The following is an 18,027-nucleotide window of genomic DNA, read 5'->3' on the forward strand; positions in this document are numbered from 1 at the left end:
CAACCAGCTGTTCCATTTCCTTATCTTGTCCTTCTGTTTCAAGTCTACCATTTCCTCTGTTCCAATTCTTTCTTCCTTCTTTTCTTCCTCCCTTCCTCCATTCTTTCCTTCCTCTCTTCCTTTTAAAGATATATTTGTTTATGTACTTGAAAGGCAGAGTGACAGAGAGAGAAGAAAAATACATCTATTCACTAGCTCACGCTCCCAAATGTCTGCAACACCCAGGGCTAGGCCTGGCTGAAGCCAAGAACTCATTCTGGTCTCCCACACTGGTGGCAGGGACCCAAAGACTTGGGTCATCCTCCTCCACTCTTCCAGTCATGTTAGCAGAAAGCTGAATCAGAAGTTGAGCAACTGGGACTGAACCCAACACCCAGAAATAGGATTCTAGCATCTCCAAATGCCACTGAACCTGCTGTGTCACACCGCCAACTCCTGTTGCAATTCTTTATATAGAATGAATAACAGCACTGTAAACTAGAGCCTGTTACAAACACCCTATTGTGTTTTAGAACCCATTATCCAATCTTGTCCCACCCCTTTTCCCTATCTTCCTGACTTCTTGTAATGAGATTTTTTTTAGTTTTATTGATTACATTGCATTATGTGACACATTTTTATAGGCACTGGGATTCCCCCCAACCCTCCCCAAACCCTCCCCCCACGGTGGATTCCTCCACCTTGTTGCATTACCATAGTTCAAATTCAGTTGAGATTCTTTCATTGGAGGTATTTACCAAGCATAAAGTCCAGCATCCTATTGTCCTAGTAAGTTCAATGGTTTCTTCGTGAGACCATCTCTGGTCTGAAGGTAGAGACGGCAGAGTATCATCCCAATCAATTAAAAGCCCCAACATAATATTTACAACAGTTTACAACATCATGGTATTAATTGACATGGTATTGATTAACCAATATGTTAATAGGAAAATGCAGGTTCTCAACCACATTCTGTGACTTCGTCATAGACATTTCAATTTTGGTTTCTGTTCAACCGGGTTCTATACACCTTAAAATGGCTATAGATTACTATTCAGCTGTCTCGTGTCCATTTTCTTTTTAGTATTTAGCTGTTTATAGTGTTGAAGCATGATTTTGCTGAACTTAGTTGTTTTTTTGGGTGTTCTGAACTGGCTTATAGCTCTAACAAGACGTGTCAACAACTTAGGTACAGAACATTTTTAGGAGGGTTGTGCAGAGAAATCCCCAATACCCCAGTGAGGAGTAACTAATCTTTGTATCCCACCTAGTGAGGTATGAGTAAATCCACGCTGGCCATTTCCTGTCTGATTCTATGCTTTCCTTGTTGTCTGTCTATCCATTCTAGGTGTTTTTTTTTTTATGTTTGTTTGTTTGTTTTGAGGGGTTTCTGGAGCGATCCCGATGGTCATTTCGAGAGAGGGTGAGGACCTAGAGCTGGAACCAGGCAAGGACCAGAGAAAGCTCCCCTCCCTAGTCCCGAAGGAAGTTTATTATTCTGTTTCTGTGGACTGCTCAGGGCTCCTGGTTGTCATTCCAATGACGCTGGTTCCTGCACGGCAGAGTTTGGACTTCTTCCATCCTTCTGTTGTTTCTATTCTGCTCCGTGATCTTCCTCTCTATCTTTGTGCCAGTACCAGGCTGTTTTGATAACCACTGCCCTATAGTATGTCCAAAGGTTTGAGACTGTGATTTCCCCCTGTTAAGTTCCTATTCTTCAGAATGATTCTGGCTATTCGTGGTTTTTCGTGTTTCCAGATGAACCTTTGTATCATTTTTCCAGTTCAATGAAGGATGTTTTGGGTAATTTGATTGGGATTGCATTGAATGTATATATTGCTTTTGGTAGTATAGACATTTTGATGATATTAATTTTGCCTATCCAGGAGCATGGGATGTTACTCCATCTTTTGAGATCTTGTTCAATTTGTTTTTTAAGTGTTTTGTAATTTTCTTCAAAAAGGTCTCCTACGCTTTTGGTTAAATTTATTCCTAGATACTTTATACTTTTCTCTGTTATTTTGAATGGTAACTTGCTGGTTAGATCTTCTTCCATCTTGGGGCAGTTCGCAAACACTATGGCTGTCGATTTTTGTTCATTAATTTTGTACCCTGCCACTCTACCAGATTCTCGTATGAGTTCTAGGAGTCTCTGTATTGAGTCTCTTGGTTCTTCTATGTGAAAGATCATGTCATCTGCAAATAGTGACAACTTGACTTCCTCATTTCCTATTTGAATGCCTTTGGTTTCTTTGTCTTGTCTTGTCTTATGGCCTCTGTGAGTACCTCTAGGACTATGTTGAATAGCAGTGGTGATAGTGGACATCATTGTCTTGTTCCAGATCTCAGTGGAAAGGGATCCAGTTTTTCTCCATTCAGTATGATGCTGGCATTGGGTTTTTCATATATTGCTTTGATTATATTGTGGATTGTTCCTTATGTGCCCACCGTGTTTAGGGTTTTCAGCATAAAGTGATGTTGGATTTTGTCGAAGGCTTTTTTTGCATCTATTGATACTATTATATGGTTTTTGTTCTTCATTTTTTGGATGTGGTGTATCACATTTATGGATTTCCGTATGTTGAACCATCCCTGCATTCTCTGGACGAATCCTACTTGGTCTGGATGAATGATCTGTCTGATGTTTTTTTGAATTCTATTGGCTATATTTTATTGAGAATCTTAGCGTCAACATTCATCAGGGAGGTCAGTCTGTAGTTTTCCTTCTCTGTCAATTCTCAAACCGGTTTTGGGATTAAAGTGATATTGGCTTCATAGAATGAGTTTGGAAGGGTTGCTTCCTTTTCTATTGTTTTGAAGAGCTTGTAGAGGATTGGGGTTGGTTCTGTTTGGAATGTTTTGTAGAATTCTGCGGTAAAGCCATCTGGGCCTGGGCTTTTCTTTGCTGGGAGATCTTTAATCACTGACTGTATCTTTGGTTCAGTTATGAGTTTATTCAGGTCTTTTGTTGCTTCTGAGGTGAGTTTTGGTAAGTGGCGGGAGTCTAGGAACCTTTCCATTTCCAAGTGGTTTTCTGATTTGTTGGAGTAAAATTCTTTGTAATAATTTCTAATTATTTCCTTAATGGTAGTAGTGTCTGTTGTTATGTTGCATTTTTCATCTTTGATGCTGCTAATTCTCGCTTTCTCTTGTTTTTTCTTTGTCAGTTGGGCCAGTGGAATATCTATTTTATTTATCTTCTCAAGGAACCAGCTTTTTGATTCATTGATTTTGTGTGTAGTTTTTTTTTTATTTCTATTTGATTTAGTTGCTCCCTTGTTTTGATAATTTCTTGTTTCCTATTGTTTGTGGGGTCATTCTGCTGCTGTTTTTCCAATTCCTGGAGGTGTGTGCTTAATTCCTGTATTTGATGCCTTTCTTGGGCCTTGACATGAGCACCAATTGCAATAAGCTTACCCCGTAGCACCGCTTTGATGGTGTCCCACAGGTTTTGGACTGTTGTATCTGAGTTTTCATTGGTTTCCATAAATTTTTTGATCTCGTCTTTAATTTCTTCTCTGACCCATTGTTCGTTTAATAGCATATTGTTCAACCTCCAAGAGTTTACATATTTCCTGGGGCATTTTGAATTGCTGATTTCCAGTTTCATTCCATGATGGTCTGAGAAGGTACATGGTATGATTCTGGTTTTTTTTTGTAGTTAGTTAAACTTGCTTTGTGTCCTATTATGTGGTCTATCCTGGAGAAGGTGCCATGCACTGCTGAAAAGAATGTATAATCTGCGGCCTTAGGATGAAATATTCTATAGATGTCTACTAAATCCAGTTGTTCTATTGTTTGTGTGAGCTCTGTAGCTTCTCTGCTGAGCTTTTGTCTCATTGATCTATCTATTGGTGTTAATGGGGTATTCAGATCTCCCAGGATTATCGTATGTTCATCTATATCTCCCTTTAAATCTATAGGTAATTGTTTCACGTAGCTGGGTGCATCTGGACTTGGAGCATAAATGTTAAGAATGGTAATTACTTCCTGATGGATCTTCCCTTTCAACAATACATAGTGCCCTTCCCTGTCCTTTTTGATGTTTGTCATGTTGAAGTCTGTATCATCTGAAATTAGGACCACTACACCAGCCTTTTTTTCTCGTCCATTGGCGTGGAGTATCTTTTTCCATCCCTTCACTTTCAGTTTCTTAGCGTCTTTTCTGGTTAGATGCGTCTCCTGCAGGCAGCAGATAGTTGAGTCCTGTTTGTTAACCAGTCTGTTAATCTGTGTCTTTTGGCTGATGAATTTAGGCCATTTGTGTTGAGGGTTAATACTGACAGATTGCGATTTTGTCCTGCCATGCGTGTGTGTTTTTGAGGTTGTTGGTATCTAATTGTCTTTCCTTGCATGGACTTTAGTGGGGAGGTCTTCCCATTTGCCATCCTTCCTTTTTCTCTGGGAGTAGCGCATTTCTAAGGAGATTTTGCAAAGCTGGTTTTGTGCTAGCATATTCTTCTAGTTTCTCCTTGCTATGGAAGTATCTAATTTCATTCTCGAATACAAATGAGATCTTTGCTGGGTACAATATTCTTGGTTGACAGTTGTTCTGTTTCAGGATTTGAAAGACTGTATTCCATTCCCGTCTTGCCTGGAGCGTCTGTTCTGAGAAGTGAGCGGTGATTCTGATGGACCTGCCTCTGAATGCAAGTTTGTCTTTGCTTCTTGCTAGCCTCAGGATTCTTTCTTTGTATTCGTTGGAGGGTAGCTTGATTACCACGTGTCTGGGGAAAGATCCTTTTGGGTCAAACCTGTGAGGCGTCCTCTGGCCTCCTGAATCTGGACTGGGTTCATGTTCCAGGTATTTTGGAAATTCTTCTGTATAATTTCATCAAGCACTGGTTGTATGTCTGTCTCTCTTTCCACTCCTTCTGGGAGCCCCATAATTCTGACATTTGACTTCTTGATGTTGTCGCTCATCTCCTGGATTGCCTTGGTCGCCTTGTGCAATTGTGTCTCTAGTTGGTTAATAATCTGCCTGCTTTCATTCTGGGCATCTTCCAATTTGGATATCCTGTCTTCTGCTGCAATAATTCTGTTGGCTAAGCTCTCAACTTTGTGCTTCAGGTCGAGGATCTTGTTTTTGAGTAATTTTGTTTCTGTGATCATGTGGTTTTTGAATTCCTTAAGTTCCTCCCATCATTTTTCATTGTCTCTGAAGAGTTTCATAATTATTTTTCTGAACTCCTTACTGATACGTCTTCAACTTCTTCATCAGTAATCTCTACGATTGACCAGGCCTTTTGGTGACTTTTTGGAGTGGCACTGGCTCCTTCCTCTGACTCATTTATTTTTCTGTGACTTCACCCCATGTCTATGTGACATAAGGCATTGCTGGCTTCACACCCTTGACCTCTGCTGCCACCTAGTGGGTGACCTGAGGCCTTGCTGACCTAGATTTTTTTCTTTGTGCCCTCAGGCCGGTCTTGCCTAGCTCTGAGCCAATAGTTCAGGCACCTTTCATTGGTTTTTTTTTTTTTTTTTTTTTTTTTTTTTTTTGGTCTCAAGTTCCTCCTGCTAAGAATGGGCCCTTCCCTGTGCTAGCGAAACTTGGTTCGTTACCCAAGTTTTGCTGGCCGAATTTTGCTTGCTCAATTTTGCCTCCTGCTAAGGGCGGGCTCTCCCCTGTGTTAGCGACTCACCGAAGTTCGTTTCCCGAATTTCGAATTTCGCTCTGCAGTCCAGGGTTCCCTCTTAGTCCTTCTCAGGTTGCTGATCCCAGTATTTCACGATTGTCTTACTGCCGTGTGCTGTTTCTTCTCAGTCCTGGCGGGACTGGGAAATTTCCCACAGTGTTCCCACGGTTCTTTACCTCTCGGGCTCACTTCAGACTACTCCCGTCCCTAACTTTTAGGACCCTCTGTTACATCAGTCTAACTCCGTCTGCCATCTTGACTCCCACTGCGTAATGAGTTTTTAAAAATTTAATTACCTTATTTGAAATGCAGAGTTGCAGAGAGGAGAAACAGAAAGAGGCCGTCCATCCGCTGAGGCCCACATACTTGGACCATCACCTGCTGCCTTGCAACATGCAGTAACAGAAAGTCAGGACTCGAATCAGGGTTCCAACATGGATACAGGTGCAGGTGGTGGCTAAACCCTCTGTACCATACAGCTGGCCGCATTGTAGCACAGGATGGGGGCAAGTTAAAGAGAGTGGTGGATCCAGTGTGCGTGGATACTGGGATTTGAAACCAGGCTTCATGCCTTTTGAGCAGCAGGCAGTTGCTTCTTAAGCAGCTTACTGGGGGAGGAGCAGAGCGCCACATGGTCCCTGCTAAGGAGGAGGGGAGACGTACAGGAAGGCTCCTTGGTGATGTTTACTATGCATTGTGTTAATAGTATGAGATTTGCCAGGTGCAGGACTTTTCAAGCACTCAACGTTCCTGCAGCCTTTCCCTTATCTCTCTGTGTGCAGTTTCATAGAGTGGCCTAATAGGTTCTAACACATTAATCTATCAACCTTTTTAATGAATGGAACCTTCAAAATAATGAAGCCCACCTGCTTTGCTCCAAGGGGAGATAGGCAACCACGGCAGTGAGTGATTTGTCCAGGATCACACAATGAACTGATATGGTCAAAGGACAGAATCATTCTACATGGGGCTAGCTGTGTGGCATAGAGGTTTAGCCACTGCCTGCATTGCTGACCTCCCGTATTAGAGCACTGTTTCCTGTTAATGTACTTGGCAAGGCAGCAGATGATGATCCAGTTACTTGAGCCCCTGCCACCCACATGGGGAGCTCAGATGGAGTTCCTGGCTCATGGCTTCAGTCTAACTCATTATCAGCCACTGCAGCCATTTAGCAAATGAATCAACACAAGGAAACATCTCTCACTTTTCTCCTACTCTCTCTTTTCTCTCTCCCTCTCTCTGTTGCTCTGATTTTGAAATAAATAAATAAATCCTTTAAAAATTACTATAACCTCATTGAAAGATGTCAATTGACCCTATTTTCTATTCTAGAAGCAGGCACCATTTCATAAACTAGAACATGTATTAAGCGGTGGGGGGTCGCTGCAAGAGGGGGTGGAGACTAGGGGAGTCTTTCCTCCAGCACTTGGATCCAGACCTTGCTGGGTATGCTCTCCTGCTCTCCTAGACCTCCTGAGGCTCGCGTGCATGATGAAGTCTGATCCTGAGCTGGAGTTGTCCCTGAAGAAGCATGTGATGGAAAGCATTTGGAAGCAGGTACTTCGTAAGCGAATGCCTTGGTGTTGGGGAGTGTCAGTCATCTTTCCTAGTTGGAAGGAAAATTGATGGGCTGGCAGACACAGGTAGTACAATGTTTCATTGACATAAAAAGAAATTCTCAATGCATAAGTTACTGTAAATTGTATTGTTCAAATAAGGATAGTAAGAGTCAAAGGGGAAATAATTCATAATCACACTGTGACATTAGGGATCCACTGTGACACTGGTTGGTGGAACTGGGCCAACTTGAGCTACTGCAAGAGTATAAGAACATGGCTCTGGCGTGGTAGCCTCACATCTAAAGCCCTCGCCTTGCACACACTAGGTTCCCATTTGGTACCAGTTCAAGTCCCGGTGGTTTTGGAGGATGGTCCAATGCCTTGGGACCCTGCAACTGTGTGGGAGACTTAAAGAAAACTCCAGCCTCCTGGCTTTCATTGTGGCCATTTGGGGAATGAATCAGATGGAAGATCTCGGGGAGTGAATCAGGTGGAAGATCCCCCTCTCTGTTTCTCCTCCTCTGTGTAAATCTGACTTTCCAATAAAAATAAGTAAATCTTAAAAAAGAGTACAAGAACATATGGCCACTTTAAAAGCTACATGGCAGGCAAGTGTTAATTGGTTGAGCATTCGTACAGTTTCTCTAAGTCACATGCATTAGAGCTTACTGTGAGAGTTAACAATACAGGCTATTAATATGCAGCACACTATCTTCAAACCTCAGATTTCTGCTTTATTCTGCTAGAAATAAAATAATTTATTTGAAGAAAGAAAGAGACAGCAATAGATAATTAGCTCCAGTCTGTTGAGTTCCTATCCACATGCCTAGAATAGGTAGGTGAGACCAAAGCCAGTAGCCAGAAACTCAATCTAGGTCTCCCACATGGGTGGCAGGGATCCAGGCACTGGAGCCATCACCTGCGATGACTTCCCAGGACACACATTAGCAGCAGGTGTCAGAAGTGGGCCAGAACTAGAACTTAGGCACTCTGCTATAAGATGCAGGCATGCAAAGCTGTGGCTTAATCACTAGACAAAACACCCACCCTAATTCTCCCTTGTTATTCTCTCAGAAATAGACTCTCAAGTATATTAATTCATATGAATTATAACTGTAATTTTATTATAATTATAGCACCACCATAATTTTTGCTGGCAAGTCATTCAGCTCTCTCGTGTATTTATTCTTGATGGTCCTCAATATATTTTTAGATTTTATTTCTTTTCATTGAAAAGACAAATTTACAGAGAAAAGGAGCAACAGAGAGAGAGAGAGATCTTCCATCCCTTGGTCCACTCCCCAAATGGATCCGCCCCAAGAGTAGGAGCTAAGCTGATCTGAAGCCAGGAGACAGGAGCTTCCTCTGGGTCTGCCACATGGGTGTGGGGACTCAAGGACTTGAACCATCTTCCACTGCCCTCACAGGCTATGAGCAGGAAACGGGATTGGAAGTTGAACAGCTGGGACGCAAACCAGTTTCCCTGTGGGATGGCGGCACTACAGGCAGAGGATTAGCCTGTTGAGCTACCACCCCCTAGATATTTTTATCTCCGTTCTGTGTATCAGAAAACTGAGAACCAGGGGGATGTTGGACACTTTCCTGAGGTTGCCAAGCAAGAGCTGTGACTTGAATCTGTCTGAATCATACGATTTTTGCACAGGCTGTATACTCTCATAATATGTGCCTGTTTTAATACTTAATTCCATCAAATGCAATTACATCCTGGAAGAAATCTGTGAGACGTTCCTGATATGTGATAGCTGCCTTCATCATATGTGGGATGAAGAATGAAAGAATGCACCCTGCCGCCTTCAGCCCAGGACTGACACGTTACCTCTAGGGCTTGCAATTGTTCCTCTCTGCAAGATTTTTGAAGTACAGGAAAGCCATTCCCCACTTCCTTCCCACCACCAACAAATATGTCATGTTATTGCTTCTTTAGCTGCAGTGAGCTGAAAGCCAGGCCTGTGGGAATGGTTTATAAGGATTCTGTGAGTCACTGGGAACATTGTGGGTAGCAATCATAAATGTATGATGAAGAAGTAGAGCTAATGGGGCTGAAAAGAAGCAAAAGACAAACCTGTCATGACTGTAAGAAGGCTTGCTCCTACACATAAAGAATGGAGGTCTGGCTCTGGTATCTGGTACAGTGGCTAGGATGCTACTTAGGACACAGCCTTGTGTGTCAGAGTGCTTGGGCCTGAGTCCTGGCTCAGCCGCTGCACCCGGAGAAGTCCTGCATGTCTGCCACCCCCACAGGAGGTCTGGATTGAGTTCCGGGCTCCTTGTCCTTTGGGAAGTAAAGCAGCAAATATGAGCACCCTCTCTCTTTCTCCTTCTCTCTTCTTCTGTCTTGATGCCTCACAAAGAAAATAAATAAGATTTCCTGAAAGATAGAGGCCTTGAGTTGGGCATTACACAGTGAGTTAAGCCACTCCTGCACATGCCAGTATCTTATGTAGGTGTTGGTTTGAGACCCAGCTTCTCTACTGCCCATCCATCTCCCAGGTAATGCACCAGGGAAAGCAGTGGGCAATGGTCCAAGTACTGGGGGCCACCACCCACCAGCCATGTGGGAGACCTGAATGAAGCTCCTGGCTTCTGGGTGGCCTGAGCCATTGGGACATAGATGGAAGCTTTCTCTTTTTCTCTATAACTCATGAATAAATCTTTAAAAGAAATCAGTAGAGGTGCCTAGAGATACTTGTGGTCCAATTTTCCAAGCTAGAACTCAGTACACATAGTGTGATAGGATATTTTAAAATTATTTATTCATTCATTTAAAAATTTGAAAAAGTCATTGGATTAGTTGGACATTTTTAGTGAGCTTTTATGAGAAGAATTAACTGACATGGCATGAAACCATCCTGGACAGGTGAAGCGTGGCGGTGACACCCTCTGAACTAGTTGTCGCTTTCATCTGGGAGACGGGCTTCACAGTGTCTTTGGAGAGTCTGATACTTCTGTGCTGTCAGAGGAGGTTTTCCCCCTCGTTGGTTTGCTGTGCACTCATTTAACAAAATTCAAGGCTAATAATTTGCAGGAATGATTTAAAATTTTTCTTCCTTGTGCCTGTTGTTGGTAGGCCTGGTAAGCAGAGCAGACAGGGACTGGTGCTGTGCCCTAGCTGACAAAACTATTACCTTTGTGAACCATTGGTGTAAATAAAGACATTGGAACAGGTATTAGAGATGGGGCTGGCATTGTGGCGTAATGGGCAAGCCACTGCTTGCAGTGGTGGCATCCCATATGGGTAGCGGTTTGAGTCCTGATCGGGTATCTTGCTAATATGCCTGGGAACGCTTTACCATCGCAGCCCTTTGGGGAATGAACCAGAGGATATAAGATCTCTCCCTGTCTCTCCTTCTTTCTCTTTCCATAACTTTGTCTTTCAAATAAATAAGTCTTTTTTAAAAAGCAGAAAAGGGGGCTAAATGAAATATACCATCACAGGCAGGAAAGGGGGGAACATGGGATCTGGATGAGGCATCTGAAGATTTGGGTTCACATTGATTACTGTCTCAGCCCACAATATGACCTAGGAAAGTTGCATTGCTTATCCACGCCTCAGGTATCTAAGATGTCAAACAATGATAATCATGCTAATTTTATTTCACTGAAGGATAAACTGGGCTAGAATGTGAAAATATCCTGAAAGATACCAGGCTGTGAAGTGACATAGTTGAAATGCATAACATAGATTTTTATTGGAATAGCAGTTCTTTCTCTTATTGTACGCACTCATATTAACATGGGGGAGCTAGCAGTTGGAGTAACAGACTGGCTGCTGGCCCAAAATCAGCAAGCATGGCAAGTCCCCACTGGAAGGGACTTAGGTAGTGGCCTCCATTTCCATCTGTTTGACTTTGCCATGAATGTTGCCATTCTCATAACTTCAGCTTCCCAGACACTGAAAACGTTGCCTCCCACCCAACAATGATTTTGAATATGGAGGTAGGGAGTGGTATCCGAGGAGGGATCCACTGCAAAGGACATACGTAACAGAAGCTGCCGTGTCCCTTACAGATTGAAGACAAACAGCTTCGGGGTTATCTGTCTGAGCTTCGCCCAGTGACAATTATGTTTGTGAACCTGTTATTTCAAGACCAAAAGAAAGCCGAAGTCTTAGGCTCGGCCATCCAGGATGCCTGTGTGCACATCAGTTCTGTCCTGAATGTCTTCCGAGGCCAAATCAACAAAATCTTCATGTTTGACAAGGTAAGTTGCAGCTAAGGAGCTGGAACCCACTCACAGTTCAAAGGTGGCATTCATGGCCAAGCACATTGGTGATTCGGAGGAAATGGACACTAAAAGTGCAACTTAGAAATACGTTTATTTGGCAGGTGTGTTAATACCCCTAAGCAGTGTTCCGTGCACTTTCACTAAAGTAGTTCATTTCATCCTTATGACTACTCTAAGAGTTGGTGCTTCTGCTATAATGGTTGTTTTCTGGATGAGCCTGCTGGCTGGACACCAAGACAAGGCCAGAGGAAGCTTTGCCCACAATCACCCTGCTGGTGTGTGATGTTGTGTGTGTGTGAGTGAGTTGTGTGTGTGTGACATGTATGTGTGTGAATGTGTGATGTATGTGTGTGTGTGAGTGTGTGTATGTGTGTGTATGGTGGGGACTGGGACTTAAACCCAGGTGGTCTCAGGCTGGCCCTTCCCAGTCTACAATCAGCAGGCCCAGCCATGTATACAGTGTCTTCAGCCCAGCGTGTAGTGTATTTCCCAGGGATTTTAGGACAGCAGTCAGGACACTTTCTTATCCCAGAAGCTTCTTCCCAGTAAGCTCTGCCTGCCATGTCATCACCTCTAGGGGAAAGGAGCACACTTCCCACTGTTGGATGTTTTTTGTGTATTTGAAATCAGTTCAGAGAAGGACAATGTGATGACAAATGGCCGCAGAAGGATTAGTGAGAATTGATTCCCCCTCTCCCGCACGTTGGTGTGGTAGAAGAGCATGTCATTGCCGCCTGCATGTGCGCACTCACTGAGGCCATTGGCATTTAGCCAACAGCTCCCGGAAGGCTGGAGCTTGGGCTGAGGAGCTCACGCACACAGTGCCACTCAGCTGGGCAAGGAAGGACACATTTTAAATTCCTAGAGCATCTGACACTTGAATGAATTCTTTTCACAGAGCGTTGAAGAAATTCAGATCGTTTAATGTTTATTTGCATTTCTTTTTAAATTTGCATTTCATCAGGATACAAGGATTTAATTAATTAATCAATAGACTCAGTTTTAATTCATGGTCCCTTACTTGTTGAGCCCTTTTCTTACAAACAAGAGCATCTGGCTGAAGTCATGATATAATCGACGTAAGAATGCCAAGTTGTAGAGCTTCGTGTTTCTTTATCAGTTAATTTTGTGGCAAGAAAAACTGTTCCCAGCTTATGCTACTGTCCATAATTGTAATAAAAATATCTGTAACATGCTTTATAGCTAAAACGTTAACCGTTTTAGCAGCCAGAAATACCTCCACAGATCTATGTGATATCTATTTTCAGATTGCTAAGATCAGGTTCAAGGGTGAGCTGGTACCCCAGTGGGTGAGATGTTGGTTAAGACATCCATGTCCCATCAAAAAGTACTTGGGTTTGGTCCTTGACTCTGGCTCCAGACTCAAGCTTTCTGCTCATTCAGACCTTGGGATGTAGCAGTGATGCCTCAAATGATTTAAATTCCTATCACCCGTAGGAGAGACGTGGATTGAATTCCCAGCCCCTGGCTTCAGGCCATCACTTGGGAAGAGAGCCAGCAGATGGGAGCACTCTCTATCTGTCCCTCAAATATCAATTTAAAAAATAAACCCAAGTTCATAGAGCATAATTGGTAACCAAATTTCCGTAATTGGGAAGTGACCTGACATCAGATTTTCTGATTTCAAGGCTGGTGCCCATTCCCCTGCTCTGTGCTGCTGCTTCTGACTTAAGCTTAACAACACAAAAGCTTGCAGTGTAAGGTCTTGGTGAACAGACAGGTGAACGCACACAAATAGATCAGCATGACTCATCATCTCTAGAGCAAAACCAAGCCCTTGCCAAGGGTTCAGGTCTGTTGATGATGCACTCGACGTTATGGGAGGTTTACTAAAAACTAACAGGGAGTAGGAGAAGCCATGATGAAACCTGACTCAAGATGTGCAAATTGCTGCTGCCTGGCTGGTCCAGGTTATAGCTCGTCCTCCACAAGCCACACCTGCTGCCTGTTCCCACAGGGATGCTCTTTTCTCTGCGTCTTTGGCTTCCCTGGGGAGAAAGCACCTGATGAGGAAACTCGTGCTTTGGAAAGTGCCATGAATGTGTTTGACTTCTGCTCTCAGGTCCAAAAAGTCCAGTGAGTGTCGACCCTGATCCCACCCGCTGGACCCTGCCCTTTTTAGAGGATACAGAGGTGGGTGTGCAGGGGACAGAGAGGGAGAACTAAAAACATAGTTCTGTGCATCCAAGTGTCCCTCCTTCACCTCCCCTGGCCATGCACATGCCTTGACTTCATTCCAAAGGCTAGAAGAATTCTTTATTGAGAGGCCTTTCCCACTCCTCTCCACGCCCACTCATTATTTCTCCCACCTTTCTACCTTCCGGTACTCATTATCGTCTCTCTCTTTCCCATAACCCTATTCCCGGCACAGTACTGTCTCCATCGGTGTTGCGAGCGGGATTGTCTTCTGTGGAATTATCGGACACACTGTGAGACACGAGTACACAGGTGCGCCGAGCCAGCCTTTCCCCACTTTTCTTTCTGCTGGACTTTTAATAAGGAAGCCTAGAAATGAATGACACGTGAGCCCTGCTCTCGGAAAGCTTACAGTCTTCCAAGTGGAACTATGCAGCTAGGCCCATAGACAGCCTCTGCGTGTTTGCCAACTATGCGCTTTGGGGTGTGTTTGTGAGGGTAATGATTATGTAAACAGACAAAGCATCAGACCTGACAGTTAAGACAGTTGTATCCCATATTGATGTACCTGGGCTTACACCCTTCTCTGGCTCCTGACTCTGTCTGCCTGAAAATGCAGATCCTGGGAGGCAGTGGTGATGATCCAATTAATCAGGTTGCCGAGTTCCCAGCTCCCGGCTGTGGCTGTGGCCTGTCCCAGCCATTGTGGGCATTGGCCGGGTGAGCCAGCTCAAGGGAGCGCTCTTTCTCTCTAAATATATATACTTACATAAATAATATCAAGAAAAAAAGCATAGATATTCACTGGAGTGGAGTGGGGGATGAAGGCTAGATGCTCATGGAATTGCAGGTTTTTGAAATAATTTGCCTGTTAACATGGATCATCTATTCTTAATCCCTGCAATAGAATTGGACTGCTTTTACAAATCACAAATCATAGATATTGGCACAGCTGAGGAGACCTACTGCTCTGCCAAGAGAGTAGTGGTAAGAGGTGTTACCTCCAAGTCTCTAGATGCATACTATTAACCCTCTTCAATCCATTCGGGGCTAAAGATACTAATTAATTATGCAAAAAAATGATTGCAGCTGAAACAGTGAAGTGGTGATGTTGTTCTAGTATCAAGCTAAACTTCATTCTATGCAAAAGATGTGTTTCCATAGATAGAGCAAAGGAGTCTGGTTTTAAAGACAGAAAGGAGACTATAAAGAAACAAATTACCTAAAGCAGAAGGGTCATTTCAAGGTGGCTTTGCTCCTAAGGTAGAGACAAAATGATAGAAACACAGATGCCTGGTTAGCGTCAGGTTGCTGTTTTTGTGTGTAGGACTTAAAGCCCAGGGAGCTTCATTCGTAGGCCAGTTGAACTGGCCTTTTGGCACGAGCATCATTGCACAGTAGGTTGAGCTGCTCCCTGTAACAGCTGCTAAGTGATTGCCAGCTGAAGTCCCAGAACAGGTCCCTGACAGTGTGTTCAGAAAAGCAGCAGAAGATGGTTCAAGTGCGTGGGTCTGTGCCATCCACGTGGGAGACCTCATGGAGTTCCAGGCTCCCTCCGGGCAAGCCCAGCCATGTGTGTGTTTGGGGAGTCAATCAGCAGATGGAAGCTCTTTCACTCTTTTTGTCCCTTTCTGTCACTCTGCCTTTTGAATGAATAAAATAAATCCTTACAAAAGAAAAAGAAAATGATCTGTTTGAGAAATTTGACTATCCTCTCTCCTGATTCCTCGGAAGGCCAGACAACAACTTTGTTTTGCTTTGATACTGTGGAACTTTAGTATGGAAGACTCTATTTTTCATTTTTATTCTAGTTTTTTTAAAGAAAATATTTATTCATTTTTATTTGGAAGGGAGATTTCCAGAGAGGAGAGATATAAAAAGATTTTGCATCTGCTGGTTTACTCCCCAAATGACTACCATGGCTGGAGCTGAGCCTATTGGAAGTCAGGAGCTTCTTCCAGGTTTCCCACATTGGTCAGGCTCCAAAGGCTTTGGATTATCCTCTGCCACATTCTAAGGCCATTCTCAGGGAGCTGGAAGGGAAGCAGAGCAGCTGGGACACAAACTTGCACCTCTATGGGATGCAGGCACTTGCAAGTGGAGGATTAACCTGTTGAGCCACCAATCCTAGTCTCACTGGGGAGCCCCTCCAGGAGCTTAGTTCAAAGCGATGGACTCCTTAGCATTTAACAACTTAAAAAAACACAATATTTTAATCAAAAGTATTAAGCTTATGTTAGAAACATTTATCACCTAATTGGCAGTACACTGAGGGCTCACCGTCAGCCAGGCACTGTTGAGAATGAGAAATGAGTCATAAGTCATAATCTTCCTCAGCAACATCCTGAACTAGGTATTGCTGTTGTGGGGGTGAGGGTCCCCAACCATGTAGTGGGAATTGAGAACGTCCGCTGGGCTCAGAGGGATTCCCAGCCCATGCCCTGCAACCTGCAAATTGGGTTCACCAGCTGGGTAGGAGAACAAAGGAGGCACTTATCCCAGGGTGTGGAGCAAGAAGAAAGAGCCAGGAAGCTCAGGCTCCCTGAGCGGTTAGGAACAAAGGTTGTCACTCACTGAAGTTAGGGCTGAGAAGTGTGTGTTCAGCTGTGTCCAAGCTCCTGGTTGGTCTGTAGTGCTCGTGGCTTTATTTTAAGATTAAGTTATGCAGGGCCAGCCATGGTACTCCAGTGGCTAAAGTTCTCGCCTTGCACGTGCCTAGATCTCATATGGTCGCCAGTTCATGTCCTAGCACACCTGCTTCCCGTTCCATCTCCCTAAACGCAGTCTAGGAAATCAGTTGAGACGGTCCAAAGCCTTGGGACCCTGCACCCATGTGGTAGACACGGAAGAAGCTTCTGAATCCCGGCTTCGGATGGGCTCAGCTCCTGCTGTTGTCGTGATGTGGAGAGTGAATCAGCAGACAGAAGATCTTCCTCTCTGTCTCTCTTCCTCTCTGTATATCTGACTTTCCAATGAAAAGGAACACATCTTTAAAAAAAATTAAGTTATGCATTTGAGAGAGAGAGAGATTAATTTGATTAATCTTTCATTGCTGGTACATTTCCCAAATGGCCATAAGTCAGGCGTTGGGCCAGGCTGAAGCCAAGAGTATGGAATCCATTTGGATCTCTCACATGGGTGGCAAGGGCCCAAGTACTTGGGCCAACTTTCACTGCCTTCTCAGGTGAATTAGCAGGGAAGTGGAGCAGCCAGGATTCAAACTGTTACTTACATAGGATGTTGGCTTCACAGACAGTGGTTTAATTCATTATGCCACAACATTGACCTGTCTTGCTCTTCTTTGATTCGACATTGATATCTTGTTTATTATGATGGGCTTCAGTGAATCTGAGAGCTATATACAGGTGGTAGTCTGGAATCCAACACACACATGCATACACACACACACACACACACACACACACACTCCTCAAGCCAGTACCTTAATCACTGGAAGAAATAAGTGACCTCATGGATCCAGTGTTAGTGGCACCACTCTCATTAATGAGATAATCTTAATAAGGTGCTGATTTGCAATAAAACAGTAGGGCAGGGACCCCTTAAGCCAAAGGAGAGAGTTTGGGAGGTTGGAACCTGGTGGTATCTAGCATCTGACTTCAAGGTGCTGCTTGGGGAGCAATTTCAGGGCCTGTCCTCTTTAGAAGGCCAGCTACCCCTTATGTTTAAGGTCTTTCCATCCCTGAGCAGGTCATCCTCTTGGCCTCCCAGGTGAGGTGGAAATTTTGTTAATGGCTAATTGCATTAACTTCTTGCATACTTCAAGAATATCCATTAGTTCCTACAGGTGGTTTTAGGGCTAGAGCTGTGTGTAGTTCACAAGAGACGAGGGAGGTAAAATGTCCCCTGGGGACAATATCCCCGGATTACTTTCAGGTTCAATAACTCTTCCTCAACTTTCTCCTTCCTGTTAATAGTCATTGGTCAAAAAGTCAACATAGCTGCCAGGATGATGATGTACTACCCAGGAATCGTGACCTGTGACTCGGTCACCTACAATGGCAGCAGGCTGCCAGCCTATTTTTTCAAGGAGGTTCCAAAAAAAGTTATGAAAGGTGTTGCGGATTCCGGACCCGTGTATCAGTGTCTGGGACTTAACGAGAAAGTGTGAGTATGAGGCATTGATGGCAAGGACTTGGTTAGTTTTTGTTTTATTTTTTAGGAAAGAAATGGGAAAATGCTGCTGATGAAGCAATCAGTCATGCATCTGAGATTTTCACTTGATGAACTGAATTCTAACCTTTCTCTAGACCAGGGTTCTGACCTCTCAGTTGTCATCTTTCCTCCACTCTAGGACGTTACACTCAGATCTGAGAATCTGAGAGTGATTCTTCAAATCTTGTGGGCCCAAAACACAAAATCTCCTCCCACCCCTCCCCATCTGAGCACCTGCTGGGTACCCAGGTGGACCAAAGTTTTTAACCATTAAA

General features: G+C 43.8%; 1 protein-coding gene across 5 annotated transcripts in view; it reads left to right on the plus strand.

Moving 5' to 3' along the window:
• LOC101523050 (adenylate cyclase type 10) overlaps positions 1-18,027 on the plus strand; it is a 92,123-nt gene that overhangs the window by 19,972 nt on the left and 54,124 nt on the right. For 3 of the 5 annotated variants that reach the window (XM_004589139.3, XM_058660563.1, XM_058660565.1), the window contains 5 exons: positions 7,087-7,175; positions 11,207-11,398; positions 13,401-13,519; positions 13,815-13,891; positions 17,515-17,704. In XM_004589139.3, the coding sequence (XP_004589196.2) occupies positions 7,087-7,175; positions 11,207-11,398; positions 13,401-13,519; positions 13,815-13,891; positions 17,515-17,704 (667 nt within the window). Of the gene's footprint in view, positions 1-7,086; positions 7,176-11,206; positions 11,399-13,400; positions 13,520-13,814; positions 13,892-14,486; positions 14,567-17,514; positions 17,705-18,027 lie in introns of those variants that run through there. The other 2 variants (XM_058660566.1, XM_058660567.1) reach the window with 2 other exon arrangements.

The sequence above is a fragment of the Ochotona princeps genome, chromosome 2, assembly GCF_030435755.1.
Source record: "Ochotona princeps isolate mOchPri1 chromosome 2, mOchPri1.hap1, whole genome shotgun sequence".
Taxonomy (NCBI): Eukaryota; Metazoa; Chordata; class Mammalia; order Lagomorpha; family Ochotonidae; genus Ochotona; species Ochotona princeps.